Here is a 17,722-nt window from a genome sequence, read left to right as displayed (position 1 = left end):
AATAATTTGTTTTGAATTGAGGTAATGTTTTATAATAAACTTTTATATTTACTATAATATAAGTGAAATATTATATATTTATAAACATGGTTCTAGAGATTTTGGTGTGTGTGTGTGTGTGTGTATATATATATATATATAATAGCGGTAAACCCGAAACGGTACACCGGTATTGACCAGTATCCGAAATATATCATTTTGGTGGCCAAACCGGTACAACCTCCAGTACGGTATTGACTTCCTTGCACATAAATGTTGTGGGATGACTCAGGTAATGCAGCAAACATTTTTATTGTGTTTGACACTTCTAAATGCCTTCCACTGCAACAAAATACTATGACATAATATCACAGTAGCAAACTGTAACAGATTATTATGGTAGAATATCACAACACACTGTAACTGAATACCACGGCGGAATGTTTCAGTAGACTAGACTTCCCTCAATTATTAAACTTTATATTTCTTTTTAGAGAAATATTAACAAGCACCCACGGTGCAAAAAAGACCCAAAAAAAAAGTTTAAAAAAAAAAAATCAAGCAGTACTTATAAAACATAAAAATTGAGATAAAGTTGTAAAAAAGACAAAAATTGTTGAAAAAATTTCAAAAAATTTGTTATTAACGGGTATCTTAGGATGCCATTAACACAACTCTTCTTTTTTTATAGCAAAAGCAAACCACAATAAAATACAAGATAAATTTTTTAATTTTTTTTTCTCTCCTTTTATCTTATAATGGAAAAAGATTTTATATGTTATTTGAACACTTATGACGTTATTTGATTGCTTAGGCCTGAAAAGCACAATGGTAGCCGTTAAAGAGTGACCCATTGACACAAGTTCCGAACTTTAACTCCTCAAATTACCCAGGATCAGGTTAACATGCACCACGTTAAATTATCTATTTTTGAAAATATTTAATGAAAAATTGAAAAAATTGTAAAAAAAAAATTTAATTCTCAATAAAACTTTTTTCAAAAATTGTATAATATTGTGTGCCCTTAGAGCACACAATAGTAAAATCCAATTACCAAATTCTAACCAATCATGACACGCGTAATAGTCCAAAAAAAAAAAACACTCAATACATATTAAAAAAACTTATGATAAAGTTAAAATTTTTAAAGGTTTTCAATTTATGACGTCTACTCTTAATAATAGCTTTTTATTATCAAATTAAGACATCAATTAATTTTTTAGTATAGATCGAGATTAAACCACAAATCTCTTATTTCACTGTCAGATTCTTTACTAGTTTGGGGAGCTGAAATTTACGGAACTAAAATCAAGTTTAACTCATATTTTCACTTCTTTCTCAAAAAAAAAAAAACCCCTCATATTTTCACTGCCCTTTTTCCCCATTTCTTGGTGTTCGTGATTATCCTATCAAGCAACCAACCAACCCCTCCCTCGCTCATAATATACACAGAGCTTGATAGTGTCCAAATCTCTCTCTCCCTCTCTACCATTTCTTTATTCATTTCTTTCTTTCGCGGGCTTTGTCCATTCCGTTTTGCCAAAAACGGTATTTTAACACAAACACATTCAAAAGGCTCAGACCTCAGAAGCTCCTAACTGTCCCTGAATGGCTTCGATCAACCTCTACCATTTCTCTCCACTGCTTCCTTCCCGTTTACAGTGAGCTTTCTTTTACAATTCCCATATCACAAAAATAAGAATTCTTAATTTTTCATTGTTCTTATACGAAATAAGAGTATAAAATGCTTTGTTTTGGGTTTGTGATGTGATTTATAGCTTTTTATTTTTGTTTGTTTGTCAATTTCAGAGGGCAGAGTGGTGTGTATTGTAGTGCAAAACCGTTTATTGCAAATGGGTACCCTTTTGATTTTGATTTGGCAAATGTTACAAAAAGATTGAGCTTGAGTTTCAAGGGTGATAGTAGAGTGATAAGAGCTTCAGTAATACCTGGAGGGCATGACAATTTTGTGAATAAAGAGTTGGGTGGGATTGAAACACAGAGTGATGAAATTGGTTTTGGAACACTATCAGCAGAGATCACACCAGCAAATAGTGGTTTCTTTCACAATGATGAGTATGATCTGGACCGTCCCACAGATGGGTTTGCCTCTATTTTGGAGGCTATTGAGGATATTAGGAAAGGCAAGGTTTGTTTTTGGTGGGCTTTGGCTGACTGGCTAGATAATTGTGTTTGTTTTTTTTGGGATTGGATAATAAGATAAGAGGGTTATTAATGTGGGTTAATTGTTGCAGATGGTAATTGTTGTAGACGATGAGGATAGAGAAAACGAGGGAGATCTTATAATGGCAGCCTCAAAGGTGACGCCGGAGTCTATGGCGTTTATTGTCAAGCATGGAACTGGCATTGTGTGTGTGAGCATGAAAGGGGAGGACTTGGAGAGGTTGCAACTTCCATTGATGGTGACGCAGAAGGAGAATGAAGAAAAGCTTTCTACTGCATTTACTGTGTCAGTGGTATGAAATCATTGTGAAGGTGTTTGTGGACTTGAAATGCTATTGTAGTTTGTTTTCTTGGACAAGAGATGAAACATAAATGTAGCTAAGAAAACATATACTGTTTTTCGCATTGTTTAAAATAGAGTAGATTACTAGATATAATCAGAAGACAATAATTTTAGAATCGGTGAAAAAATTCACTGTAGCATCAATTACATGGTTGAAATGTTTGAGCAAATAACAACCACTTCATTTCTATGGTTATTGTTGCATTGATGCAAAATATAAATGCAATGGTCAATTTGGAGAAATATGCCTGAAGCTCAATTAATTGTTGGAACTTTGGTTGAGTTGTCTTTAGCAGACTCATTAGTAGGTTTTTAGATGAAGGATGTGAGTATTTAATATTGATCAAACTTTGCAACTATACCACCAGTCAGAACATGTGGGCATGTTGTGAATTTTGATGTTCAATTAGGTGGCCACAATAAAGGTGACCTGATCCTGTTCCTAGACCCAGTGGTCCATGTATTATATGTGATGCATGCATACTTCCTAAATGCTTAAATTCTGGGTGTCCAACGAATTTTAGTACCCCTAAAAATATATGGAATAAAGACAGCAATGTCTACATACATGATGGAATATTATACGTATGATTTGACTGGATATTTGGAATAATGGAGGCTGAAGTTGCAAAAAGAGATGGCCATGCTGATCCCAATCTTTGTTTGATATTGATAGTGATGATGTAATGTTTATTCTAATTTGTTCAAGTAATTTTTCTTTTGCTTTACCATCCAGAATAGGTTTAATACGTAAGATTCTGATTATTATTAGTATCACCTTGGATATATCTTTAAAAGAAAAAGTATTTTTTCCAAATCAATTTGGAGGAATCTCCTCCAACCATGTGGCAATTCATAAGACCATCCCCGCGTATAGTTTAAACTAGTCTCATGACTCATTAAAAAGGTCATGTGCCTAAAAGTACGTGTGAATGGTCTTTTCAACCACCATATAGGGGTTGGAGGAATTTTGCTCCAAACCTGTTTGGAGTTAAACTTTTTCCATCTTTAAATTGCATGCTTTCTATGATTAATGTTGATTTATATGTCTGACTTCAATTGTTTTGAAATAGGACGCAAAATACGGTACAACAACTGGTGTCTCAGCTCGCGATAGGGCAGCCACAATATTGGCTCTTGCATCAAGACATTCTAAACCTGAAGATTTCAATCGCCCAGGCCATATTTTCCCTCTCAAGTACAGGGAGGGAGGGGTCTTGAAAAGAGCTGGACACACAGAAGCTTCTGTTGATCTTTCTATATTGGCTGGGTTTGATCCTGTTGCTGTGTTATGTGAGATTGTGGATGATGATGGTTCAATGGCTAGATTACCAAAGCTTCGCCAGTTTGCAGAGGCAGAAAACTTGAAAATTATTTCCATTGCTGATTTAATCAGGTATTTCAGCAAATTTCATGTTTTTCCTAGAAAGTGTATTAATTTTTGTTGCCAAATAAACACTTCTTCCAATGCTTGAGGACAATTATGTAAAACTATTCTATCAATTCATAAAGTCTGCCTCTTCAGAAATGTCTAAAAGAAGAAGAAAAAAAAAAGCTGGCTTCTTTTCATGGTTCTTGGTGGAATTTTTCATTTACAACTTTTTTTTTATTCTTGTTACTTAAACTAATATAAAGGATTATATCTTCTCATACCAACTATTGGTTACTATTGGCAGGTATAGGAGGAAAAGAGATAAGTTGGTGGAGCAGGCTGCTGTTGCGCCAATACCTACAATGTGGGGGCCATTCAAAGCCTACTGTTATAGGTCATTGCTGGATGGGATGGAGCACATTGCGATGGTTAAAGTAAGCAAATCTTTATAATTAGATTATATACTGTTAAAATTATCTAAATTATGTAATGCCAATATAAAATAACCTAATATGATAATTGTCAATCAAAGGGTGGTTGCAGTTATGGTTTGAGTCATGCATAATGTTTCTGCCATATGTCCTATTTTGTTAATTCATACTCCTATGGTTGACTTTCTAAAATGTTGGCACTTTCCATCTGTCTTTATTTTCATTAACTCTTTTAATCTGTATTCTACAAGCCTACAAGTTTCACTTCTTATAAGTTTCCTTTTAATACCCCTTGTAAGTTGTACCATGTGGCATTTAACGCCTCTTTGTAGCATATTTTGCTTGATTAGGCCACTTTGAGTGGTTTAGATGGTAATGGCCTATGCGACATTGATGCAACCACATATGATGTTCCTGGATTGAGTCAAAACTGTGTGGAGGAACCACAGACCCTAAGATTAGGAAGTGCTGTTTCAAAAAGTCTGAACTCTTTTTGGTGATTTTGAGATGAATTTGGAACTTAAAAGGTTATTTTCTATTACAATGAGGTTTAAAAATGGTTGTGCTTATATATATGGGCTTTACAAAGCGTTCAGTTCAAATAGGTTATCTATATAAATAATGTATAACAGTGGTGGAGAGTTATTAATGAAATTTTGAAGGTCTTTTCAGGTTTTGTTAAGCCTTCAGTAGGCTTGTTTATGGCAATTTCAGGTTATAGAAACAGAGATGAATGTTTATCAGGATCAGATTTCAGAAGTTCTCTCTCTCTCTCTCTCTCTCTCTCTCTCTCTCTCTCTCTCTCGTGCACATGGAGTTTTTGAATCCTGTAAGAAGCTTTGAACTTCTACTTTCCTAATTTGCTCTCTTCTATGTCTTCTTTTTAGCTAGGAAACTAAAAGCTCTCAAAGAAGAATTGAAAAAGTGGAATAAGCAGGAATTTGGGGATATGGGAATGAAGAAAAAGGCATTGCTGAATAATTTGTTTATGTTGGATGAGAAAGAAGGTGGCACTGGGCTGTCACATGAAGAATGAATCCGAAGGAGCAGTTGAAAAGTGAAGTATAAAGGATGCTTTGTTGGAGGAAATTTCATGGAAGAATAAAGCTAGTGCCTTATGGCTAAAAGAAGGTGATAACAACACTAGGTTCTTCCTCAGGTTTGCTAATTCTCATAGGCATATGAGGAAAAGGGGCGCTGAAGACCAACAGAGGGCGAGTTGAAATTTTCTATCTTTGATGAGAATGAAAAATTGCTGTGGGAAAGGGAGTTCAATAGGGAGGAAGTAGTTCAGACACTAAAGGAGCTAAGGGGTGATAAAGCTCCAGGAGTGGATGGTTTCACTATGGCCTTCTTCCAACATTACTGGAGGGTGGTTCGAGTTGATATTATGGCATTCTTCAAAGAATTCCATGAATCCTACATGTTTGAAAAATGTGTAAACTGACTCCTTGTTCATTGCATTAATTCCTGAAAAGAATAAAGCTATAAATATTAGGGATTTGACCCATTAGTTTGGTGGGAAGGTTTACAAATTGTTGGATAACAAATTAAACAGCTATGTTGGAGAAACTAGTATTTGAATCACAAATTGCATTTGTGGGTGGGAGACGAATATTGGATATGGTTCTTGTTGCTAATGAGTTTCTTAATAGCCAAATAAAAAGTGGTGTTCTAGGTTTGATTTGTAAAGTAGATGTTGAAGAAATATATGCTCATGTTAATCACGATACACTTATTTATTTGCTTGAGGAGAATGGGGTTTGGTAATAAATGGAGTCGTCAAATTCACTAATGCATTACTATGGGTTTTCAATGTTGGTGAATGGTTCCCATACAAGCTTCTTCAATAGTTTGAAGGGGTTAAAGCAAGGTGATCCTCTTTCAAATTTGCTCTTTATCTTGGTTATGGAGGTACTAAGTAGGATGCTACGAAGATGAAGAGGGCTACATCTTTGGTTTCTATGTTGGTAATGGAATAGAAAGTGGTTTTATGATCTCACACCTATTGGTTGGCGATGATTTGATTTTGTTTTGTGATGCAAATATGGATCAACTCCTTTATATGAGGATGGTGTTGACATGCTTTGAAGCTGCAACATGTTTAAGAGTAAATCTGAGTAAGAATGAAGTGGTCCTTGTAGGAAATGTTGGAATTTTTTCTGAATTAATGGATACCCTTGGTTGTAAGATTAGGAGTTTGCCAATGAATTAATTAGGCATGCCTCTGGGATTGTCATTCAAGGTGAAAACAGTGTGGAACCTCATTTTAGAGAAAATGGAGCAGAGATTATTAGGTTGGAAAAATACACTCTCAAGTCTCAAGTCTACCAACGTACTATCTTTTCTTGTCTACCAGACCTACTTATGTGACAGATAGGTTGGAGAGGTTATAGAGGGATTTCTTGTGGAGTAGTTTCGGAGTTGAGTTTAAATTTCATTTGATGGATTGGAATACAGTGTGTTCTCTAATTGCCAATGGGGGGTTTTGGGGTGCACAAGTTAGGCATCTTTAACCAAGCTCTATTGGGTAATTGGCTATGGCGCTTTTGGGAGGAAGAAATACACTCAAGGAGATGGGTTGTAGAAGAGAAGTATGAGGAGGATTGGGGAGGATGGATAATGCAGCAAGTTAGAAGATCCAATGGTTGTAGCTTAGGAAAGATTATTAGGGTGGGTGAGATATGCAAGCCCATTTTGAGGTAGGGTTTGGTAATCAAATGAGCTTTTGGCAAAACAAGTGGTGTGGGGACCAACCTTTGAAGGATGTTGGGTTATAGATTGATCCCAAATAATTGATCCAATTACCCAAGTAGCTTAATTAGTCAAATTACGTGCAAATCAAATTAAGGCACAATCAAATCACCAACTAAATTAAAGTGTAACGGAAAATAAGTTTTGACATAAAGTGCGTTTTGTTGAAGGATATGCCAATTATATAAAAACATGATCCTTACAAAGGACTTGTACTCAAAGTTGCACGCAATTACAGCTGACAAAGATGCTTCAATCACTCTGTTCTTGGAGCGTTGAAATGATGGGAATCTCAAGTTTAGTAGAGATTTTAATGATTGGGAGTTGGAGTTGGTTGAATCTATGCTTGAACGTATTCCAATATGCCAAATAGAGAGATCTCTGATAGAATGAGGTGGAAAATGAGTTTTAATAGAAATCTTCATGTTTGTTCTTACTATGTCATGTTGATGAGTGTGATTGAGAAGCATTTATTGTGCCAAGGCTCCAAAGTGGTTGCCTTCTTTGTGTGTACAGAAGCTTGGGATACGAGAGTGACCATTGATGATCTCATAAAGTAGGGAATTGCACTAGTAGATCGATCTTGTATGTGTAGTTGCAATGGGGAGATTGTGGATCATTTGTTACTAAGTTGTGACCTTGCACATGCTTGGTGGAGTTTTATTTTTTCATGTTTTTGGGTATGTTAGGTGATGCCAAAAAGGGTAATTGATCTTCTAACTAGATGGAGGAATTGGTTTGATAACACTTTTCTATTGTTTAGAATTTGGCCTTCTTATACCAATGTAGTTATTTTGGAGGGAGCGGAATTATTGCACTTTCAAAGATGTGGAATCTTCAGAGGAGCAATTGAAGACTCTTTTCATTAGATCATTATTTGAAGGTCTTGTGTACTAGGTCTTAGTGAAACTCATTCCATTGCACAGTTCATCGAGTCTCCCATTCACATGTTTCTTTATATGTAATGCATTAAGTTTTCTTGTGTATTATTAATTATGTACATTAATTAGCCTTCTTCTTCAATAAAATATCTTACTTATAAAAGGAAAAAAAGCCTGATTTTCTTTGAAGACTTGTCCTTCATATTTGAATAGCCTTAACTAGGTTATGTTGGAAATACCAACATGTGAGTTTGAAATCTTCTTGAATTGTAACACTCAAATTGCCGTTCATTTATTTTTGGTCATTAGTTGAGTCAACTTGTATCCACATGGAATGTTCTTTTGCCTTTTCTTCCCCCTAACCCTTTCCTCTCCCTTAATTTTAATGATTGTCATCAATTACAGGGAACATTCTCATGTTACAAAGAAATTAAAAATAATTATTTCAATCAGTTGGATTTTGGTTGAACTGGTAATTGAAGTGACTTTTCTGTAGCTTTGTATTATACATGCATGGTGTCTTGTCTAGGTTCTGCCATTCATATTGAACATTTATATAATGAATTTCATACTGTTGATGACAATGCCTTACCGGATTCTTCCTTTATACCATTACATTTGTCCTTCTTTCCTTTTTGAGATGCCCCATAATAGATGTTTGCTTTCCAAAATCAATGCACATAATTATTTGACATTCCTGAACTACTCTTTACTTATTTTGAAGTACGGAATAAAACACCAAATCAAAGAAAAATAGTTTGTTAGGAATGTGAAATAATTGTTGTAACAATTGTTGTAATCCCTTTAGTTAGTTAGGATTTGAGCACATGTAGCTCATTTAACACATGGTTTAATTCATGGAGCACATGTTAAATTAACTAGCCAATTATCTTAAGTCATGTGGGCCAATGAGATTAGAGCTAGTCTCCTATAAATACATAATTGTAATTCAACATTAGATATCAGTTGAAGAATAAATCAATTTCTTAGTGCATCTTAGTGCATTTCTCTCTCTCTTAATCTCTTTCTTTCTCTATGGAGGTGACTATCTCGAATTGAGTCAATTTCTCTACAATTCTCAACAATTCCCTTATAATTCCTATCCAATCCCATTAGGAACAACTAGGTTCCTAACATTTGGTATCAGAGCCGTCGATCTCGAGACGGGTGAATATGATCAACAAGAAATCTTGAAGGACTTACAACAAATGGTGAATGAAGTTTCAAAGAAGGTCAAGTTCTTGGTTGAATCTAACATGGCCATGAAGGAAGAACTTTCAAGAATGCAGTAGGATCTTGAAAACATGTCTGAAGAAGAGTTTCAACTTCTTGGTGCAATGGAAGCTGGAGTACAAATGACAAAGACCGAAGAAGAGTTGGAGAAAAATAAACTTGTTGAGATTAACCCAGGCCTGCTTGCCGAGGTCACATGCATCTCCATCAACAAGTCTATATTGCAGAAGTATGCTAGTGAAGATGTGTCACTTGGTTCACAGTTTACTAGTCTTAAAGTTGAGCACATTGATGAACATGTCTTAATGCAAGTGGGTTTCAGTGGAGAAGTAGTTCTGAAGGATTATCTTGGTCTCTTAAAGAAATGGGACCTAATGCTATTAAGTGGGGCTAAGGTTGATCTTGGATCGGGCTATGGTGACCAAGTCTCTCTCTTACGGGGCAATCACTTACGGGGCAATCACCAAGGCAGGAAACTTGATAGTCCATTGGTTCTGATCAGATGGAATTTCGTCTCTGAATTACGATTTGAAAGTGTAGAAGAAATCACATTTCCTTCTTGGTTTGAAAATTTCTCTCATACGTGGCTACTTCTTTGTAGCAAGCCCAAGTTAATGTACCAAAAAGGGCTCTTGGCTACAATTTGGAAAGCCGCCACCTATGACACTCCTTCTGAAGCCCTTACAATGACATATGGTGTCCTAAATGCACAAGGACACGTTCAAGTTCTTGGTGGCAACAGTAGGAAGTGCCAAGGTTCCAATGCTAGCATTGCTTTTCCATGTAATGGAATGTATCTTGCTAATGATGGAAGTCTTGGTTTCCTTAGGCTGGAACACGTGGAAGGGCATCAAGAATTGTCTTTAGAAACAATGTTATTCACAGCATTATCAACAGAAGGAAAGCAAAAGTGGCAATGCAATGAAACTTTTACAGAGTCAACTCGGCAATATTTTTACTTTGAATCTACATGTGCAGTTAGCACTACCGTTCACATTGGTTGTTGCTACAACTCATTGTTTAATGCGGAGGACAACACTAAAACACGATGTAGATTTTCAATGAATGCTGGTATTAAGACTGCTAGCTTTTCAGATTATGCTACTCTATTTTGGGCTATGGTTGAATGCTTGGAAATATTTGATGAGTTCGACGGTCAAGATGCTTTGGTGCATTGGATTAGTGGTTGGTTCCCCCTCATGAAGGTGTCACTCAATAACAACACCTTGTGGGTAAGGTGTTTTCAAGGGGAGGGAAATGTTAGAAATATGAAATAATTGTTGTAACAATTGTTGTAATCCCTTTAGTTAGTTAGTTAAGATTAGGATGAGTTAGTTAGGATTTTAGCATATGTAGCTCATTTAACACAAGGTTTAATTCATAGAGCATATGTTGAATTAATTAGCCAATTATCTTAAGCCATATGAGCCAATGAGATTAGAGCTAGTCTCCTATAAATACATAATTATAATTCAATATTAGATATCAATTGAAGAATAAACTAATTTCTTAGTGCATCTCTCTCTCTCTCTCTTAATCTCTTTCTTTCTCTATGGAGGGTGACTACCTCGAATTAAGTCAATTTCCCTATAATTCTCATCAATTCCCCTATAATTCCTATCCAATCCCATTAGGAATTACTAGGTTTGTAACATAGCTTAATAAAGCAATGGCTTTTTTTTCCCCTGTAAAAGCAATAGTGATCTCCTTTATTTTTTCTTGGGTTTATTTGGGTTTTGGGTTTCTTGAGAAAGCTTTTGTGCCACTTTTGTAATCTTCTTTTTCTTAGTGAAACTTTCTCTTTGTCGCTTATGAATGTAGGTAATTTGCCAAACCACATAAATCTTGTGTTCTTTATGTATGTCCTTGTTGATTTAGTTTTGGCTTTATTGTTATTGGTTTAAGTCCTAAGAGTGGTATTGCCCAACGGTAGGGAAAACTAATGACTTTCATTTTTTTTCAATTGGAATGTATTAGAGAGAAGATGCAAGAATTATGGAAATTTGAAGCGATCCTTAATTTGTAGATGATGATGTTTGGTAAATTGGGTGGTAAAGCATTTTTCTTTTCAACCTCTTTGTTCATCTTCTATATCACAACGTGGACTAGCTTGTTGGAAATTGAAGTGTTTTGATAATGACATAATTTTCCTTTAAACCGGTTTGGAGGAAAGTTACTCCAAAGACATCAGCTCCTTTTCACATCGATGGAGTAATATATAAAATGATATAGAGCCACTTCACTTGTATGTACTTTTCCCTTTACATTATATACATTTGAATTCAGAAGGTACTCTACAGGCTATGCTAGGCAATGAAGGACTGCTTACTTTTTTTCAGTATCATGACTCTTGGAATTGTGTATTTTGGCAGTTAAAAAATGGACTTGAGTGAATAGTTGGGATAGTTTCAAGGTAAAGTTTAATATGGTATATCAAGACTTATGTCATCATGGATTCATTATTCCTTGAGCATATGGCAGAAACCTTTTGAACAAATATATTATTTTATGTTTATCTGATACATAGTTTTTTAGTGGCAGTTTCAAGGTTGTGGTCTGGTGAATTTGTAAGTCATTGGGCTTGAATGGCATTTTCTCACCTACTCAGAATTGATTAAAACAAAAACCCAATTGCATGTTACGTAGCATTTGAATTGGACATCTTTTTATATGAATTTCTCCAAGGATTTTGTCATCCACCACCATGCAAATTAAACAGGTTTTGTTTAGCTTGGGAGATGAGGAGATTGTCCATCACTTCTTTGGCTAGAGGGGTTGAAGGCTTCTTGGTGTATTAGCTTTCATTTGCTGGCTATCTTGATATAATTTGGGCTTCAAGACTGGTTATAAGAACTTCATTAAAAACTAGGATCTCATTGCTCATGTCTTTTGTTTAATGTTTTCCTAAACACTATGCATCTTCTTTGGTTTTGGTGTCAGTATTTTGTCTTCTTTGCACAACTGAGGGTAAAAATTGTTTCTGCTCTGCCTAGATGCTTGGTTGGTCATTATTTTACCGTCAACTGATATTCTCTACTCAACATGTGTCCCTTCTGTTTTCAAATTCTACATTTATCAATAAAAAACTCAGCTATACGTCTTTTTCTTTCATTTTTTATTTTTTTTCTTTTTTATATGTAACCACCCCCAAAATTCTGGGATTAAGGTTTGGTTGTGGATTTTGTTATTATTATTTTTTGTGATCTAGTCAATACATGGATGAAAATCACAAGTTCACAACTAGGGGAAATTGTAGTTTGGCTTACAAATGAGAGGAAAAAATCGTTGTTTCACCTTCATTCACTCCCAAGAGTAATAAAAGGTCTTAATATATACAGGGCGAGATTGGGGATGGGCAAGATATTCTTGTGAGAGTACATTCCGAGTGTCTCACTGGAGACATATTTGGATCAGCCAGATGTGACTGTGGAAACCAGTTAGCACTAGCAATGAAGCAAATTGAGGCAACAGGTAGGGGTGTATTGGTGTATCTCCGTGGACATGAAGGTAGAGGAATTGGTCTTGGCCACAAGCTTCGTGCTTACAACCTTCAGGATGATGGGCGTGATACAGTTGAAGCAAATGAGGAGTTGGGGTTGCCCGTTGATTCTCGGGAATATGGCCTTGGTGCACAGGTATTGTCTCTTCAACACTTATTTTTTGAGAAGTGCCTCTTCACCACTTAATTAGATCTCATTCATGCCCATATTTCCAGTGTGCACTTTGTGTTGCTTATCTGAATGGATCTCATTCATGAACCATCTCATTGGTGATTGTGGCCATTCAATGGCTTACTTCACTAAAAAATTGCCACCATTTCATTTTTATATTAATCATTGGATATTGGGGTATTAAAATATTGGATGAGACCATATTTTAATAAAACAACTAAAATATGTATGCATTGATGCATGCGCATGTTTCTTTCTCTTTTTATTATTGTAACACTAGAGTTCCTTTCCTATATGAGATAAGGATTTCACTCAGTTAAGTAGTTTCTCTTCCATGCATCCCTTCATTTAAATATTTGGACTTTGGAGTCAACCATGCTTTTATAATCAAAACTTTTAGGTGGAAAATAATTCTCCTTCAATTTGTTTTAGGTTATTTATTAGTTACACAACTTACGTTGATGTTATGCTCGGCATATATGGACTTTCTGTGTTCCCTCTTGGCCTTCCTTTATCTACCACTTGTTTTTCTTTTTCTTTTGGTCGGCAATGCATCTTAAGTAGCTGAATATTCAATCCAATTTATTGCAGATACTTCGCGATATTGGTGTCCGGACAATGAGGCTAATGACAAACAATCCTGCGAAGTACATTGGTCTTAAAGGTTATGGTTTAGCAATTGCAGGCAGGGTCCCATTGTTGACACCAATAACTATGGAGAACAAGAGGTATTTGGAGACCAAACGTGAGAAAATGGGGCATATATATGGTTTGGAAAACAATGGTCATATAAATGGGAATGGCATTATTGGAGAAAATGGCAATTTGAGCGATGACAGACCACTGGGTTGTTCATCTGAGACATAGGAAAGTCCAGTCTAATCGTGTGTGATTTAAGTTGACAACTCTAGCTTATCTATTGATTCTATTCTAGTGGTAGAGAACATGTCACACTCATGACTTGTAGTGCTAGATACAAAGTTCCAATTACCATGATAAGAAATGCGTTCTTGCTTAAAATTTTCGTTGGGTGCGTATCTTCTAATCTTTTCTTGTAAAAGTGTGGTTAAAAGATCCAGACTTTTTCTTTTCTTATACACTTTTTTTTTTATTTGCTTACTTCTCTTTTAATGATCTTGATAAACACAAAAGCATGGCCTGTTATTTACACATCATATAGCATTTATTGGAGACGTTTTTAAGTGGTCGGTAGATAATATAATATTCCTTCCTTTTAGAGTAGATTTGAAACTTTGCACTTATGGTTTCACCCTCATTTTTCTCAAATTATCTTAGCAAGTGGGATCAATTAGCTCTATTGGTAAAGTTTTTTATAGTTAAATAAGATATTTGGATTCAATTTCTGCCTATACCAAAAACTGATTGATATCTTGGTATGATGATAAAGAGCTATCATCAGAAGTAAACACCATAAATTAAAACTATCTAAAAAAAATATCTTAGCAAAAATTAATGGAAGTATGAACCATTTGTCCGTGATAATCAATTTAAGTACAGCATTTTCTTATTGCTAATGCAAAGCTGGTATCAGAATAGGAACTGCTTTGCACGATAGAATCAAAAACATAAATAAGCAATTTTTTTTTTAATTTAAAATCAAAGAAATATATAAATCATTCTTCATTTTTTAGCACTACTAATTTGCAAAGCTTTTGCAAACTATGAAAGTACCCATTGTCATTTTTTAAAGGACAATGTTAGCATCTGCTACCAAAGAAAAGTAATGATCATAGGAAAGAACATTTGCATTAGTTAATGCAAAATAGAAAAAATGTATCGATATAATTTTATATATTTAAATTCCAAAATCACTCACATTAGTCAAGTTATAAATATGTAAATTTGCAAAGTTGCTATAATAACTGTGTAAATTTACTCTGACACTTTGCGTATAATTTTTTATTTTTACTCTACATATCTCAAGGACAACGGAAGAGATTGAATAGTATTTGTTGTGTGTAAAAAAAAACAATTTTAAAAAATCAAGAAAATTAAATATTTTAATGAAATACAGTGTAAAATAGTAATATGATGTAAAGTATTCTAAAAAGTGAGTATTTAAATTTTTTTTTAAGTTCTTTTTTAAAAATAGACAAATATTTTTACACGAGCTAGTGTGAATGCTCTAAGCTTAAATCATTGTATGTTATATGTGTTTTAAAGCTGTGTATGAAATTTATATAAAAATTACTCCTATAAATCCTTAAGCAATTATTGTAACCAAATGAGAAAAGTAATTTGGATTCTAATAATAAATGATTTACAGAAAGGGAATGAAGAGAGGCTGATTATATGTTTTTTATCAAGAAAAAAGAGAAGTACATGGTTCATGTGAGAGTGAGGAATGGGGAATGGGGATTGGAATCCAATGCAATTGCACTATATAATTACCCTTTTCTTTTCTCAAAAAAAAAAATTTATCACAACTACTTTTTAACTATTTTTTTCATTTAAAATTGAATTTACGTTTTCTAACTCCCATTATCAACCATTCAATGTTATTGCATCAGTTTCAATATCCAATATATTGAATACGACAGAATTGATGTGACTATTTCCTTGTAAGCCAAGGTTTTGGGCTTTTAGCTAGCTTGTCATGGAATCTACAACTGCTATGGACGGACGGACCCCACGTTTTCTAGGATAAAACCTCAATATTAAGGGTCCGTTTGGATATAACTTATTATTAAAAATTAAAAACTGAAAATACTGTAGTAAAATAATTTTTAAATGTGTGAATAGTACCGTGGGACCCATTTTTAATAAAAAAAATTTTGTAAAGTGAAGTTTGTGGGTCCCATAAACAGTACAGGAGATCCACAAATGTGCTGAAAGTCAACAAAATGCGGCTACTGTTTATGCACAGTAACATAAACAGTAGCCTTGTCCCCCCTGACCCGTGCTGCAGTAGCAGAAGAAGAAGAAAAAAAAAAAAAAAAACAGAAAACTCAAACGCAAAAAATGCAGTATCCAAACGCCCTCTAAGTTTTTATAAATTTAAAAGAGAAAAAAAAAAAAAAAAACACTTCAATAATAAGTCTAGCGATGCTTATCAAAAAAAAAAAAAAAAAAAGTCTAGCGATGCGTTTGAGGTAGACAAATAGACGTATAATAATCATAATAATAATAATTAAAAAATTAAAAAAGAGTCGAGTCAATACTCAGTAATAAATCAAATGAAAATAAATTACTTTAATTCCAATCGGTAGCTTTTCAGGACAATTATTTATAAATAAATTAGGTGGATAGCACAGAGACTAATCGATCTTACTTAACACAATACTCTTAGCTTTGCAACTTTTTTTTTCATAACTCATTAAATTTTTTAATTTATGATTTATCTTGATTCACAATTAACACTACTTTAAAATTTAATGCTAAATATTACAAATTAAATCAATAATTTTAAGAAAAATATTATGTAGAGTATGACTTTTTTTTGTACTACAAATTTTACTTTAATTTAATCTAAATATATATATATATATATATATATATATGAAACTCTCTTCTAAAATAACTATCATATCAAATATGTGCAATAAAAATATGAAAAATATTGCATATTTATTGAAAGATTTATTGTAGTACTGCTAGGGTAGCAGCGTACGACCCAAAACTTTTTAAGTCCTCAAATAAACAACGTGAAAGTTGTGTAGAACTAGCACTAGCATGGAGCTGTACGGAGGGCTTTGATTGGAGTGTGGAATAGCAAGATTCACCGAAGAGAAGGTACCCCTTTTTATAATGCTTTTGGGTGAGTAGACGCAGAAGGTACTTGTCTTCTTATGCAGGTTCCAATTGGAGACATCTTTTCTTAAACTATGTTGCAATTCGAAAATATATAGAATTTTATTACTTTTTGGATACTCAAGTTTGGAGATATTGGATTCATTTTTATAGAACTTATTTTGCTAAAATTGAAAATTGAAAACACTGTAACAAAATAATTTTTAAATGTGTAAATAGTGCCGTGGGACTTATTTTTAATGAAAAAGTTGCTGAAAAGTGAAATTTATAGGACCCGTAAACAGTGCATCCATGCACTGTTCATTGCTGAAAAGTCAAAACATGCGGCTGGGTAAAAAAAAAAAAAAAAGGAAAAAACGTGGACGTGGACGCGCAAACGCGCAATCCAAACGCCTTCATTGAGTTTTTCATAGTACTCAAGCTTATGGAACTCGAGTACCATGAAAAAATTTTCAAAATTTTTTACAGTATTTTTCAAAGAACTCGAGTTTTTGAAACTCGAGTACTATGGAAAACTCGATTTTACCAAACTCTAATACCCAAAAAGTAGTAGATCCTTACATATTTCCAAAACAGTGATAAATTACTAATTTTTTTGTTAAATAGTGGTAGTGGGCCATTTTTGTCATCTTTTAGCCAATCAGATTATACAGTTATATTATTTCTTTCCTATTCACTTCTTTCCTCGCACATTTCTACCTCATTCTTTTGCAACTTCTCTTCAAGCAACACAAATTCACTATTCTCAATTTCACAAATTCCACCCTTCAAAGCAAGGTGGTCAATATTATACCAAGAGTGGTCATACTAAGGTATATAAGCCATTCAACCAGAATCGATACTTCTCTATGGATCGTTTTGACCTACACTTAGGATTTTTGAAGTCTTTTAGTTGGTATATATATATATATATATAGTGGTACCTTGAAATGGTACACAAATATTAACTAGTTCCAAAATATTTAATCCCACGGCCAAATTGAAACAACTTTCGATACAAAATTAACTCCCTTGCTTTAAAGTCTCATATTCAATCATCAAAACTCACACTTTTCAAACTCTTTGTTTTTGTTGTTGTGAATTGCTCCTTTTTCACCTTCACC

At 34.1% G+C, this 17,722-nt stretch overlaps 1 protein-coding gene across 1 annotated transcript; it reads left to right on the top strand.

The window, feature by feature from the left end:
* The first annotated feature begins 1,312 nt into the window (after nucleotides 1-1,312).
* LOC142625100 (bifunctional riboflavin biosynthesis protein RIBA 1, chloroplastic-like) lies at nucleotides 1,313-13,868 on the top strand. Its single transcript, XM_075798805.1, has 7 exons — nucleotides 1,313-1,640; nucleotides 1,789-2,128; nucleotides 2,235-2,456; nucleotides 3,580-3,902; nucleotides 4,183-4,312; nucleotides 12,516-12,812; nucleotides 13,440-13,868. Exons 1-7 carry the CDS (start codon nucleotides 1,588-1,590, stop codon nucleotides 13,713-13,715), a joined length of 1,641 nt encoding a protein of 546 aa, XP_075654920.1. The 5' UTR covers nucleotides 1,313-1,587; the 3' UTR covers nucleotides 13,716-13,868.
* Nucleotides 13,869-17,722: the final 3,854 nt, after the last annotated feature.

The sequence above is a fragment of the Castanea sativa genome, chromosome 2 (assembly GCF_040712315.1).
Source record: "Castanea sativa cultivar Marrone di Chiusa Pesio chromosome 2, ASM4071231v1".
Taxonomy (NCBI): domain Eukaryota; kingdom Viridiplantae; phylum Streptophyta; class Magnoliopsida; order Fagales; family Fagaceae; genus Castanea; species Castanea sativa.
This window is presented reverse-complemented; position numbering and strand designations above follow the sequence as displayed.

Bases quoted from the DNA above. Each gene is read 5' to 3' on its own strand.
- LOC142625100 (XM_075798805.1), top strand. From the start codon at position 1,588: ATGGCTTCGATCAACCTCTACCATTTCTCTCCACTGCTTCCTTCCCGT. The intron at 2,129-2,234 runs GTTTGTTTTTGG...TAATTGTTGCAG, and splicing joins AGGATATTAGGAAAGGCAAG to ATGGTAATTGTTGTAGACGA. The intron at 3,903-4,182 runs GTATTTCAGCAA...TACTATTGGCAG, and splicing joins TCCATTGCTGATTTAATCAG to GTATAGGAGGAAAAGAGATA.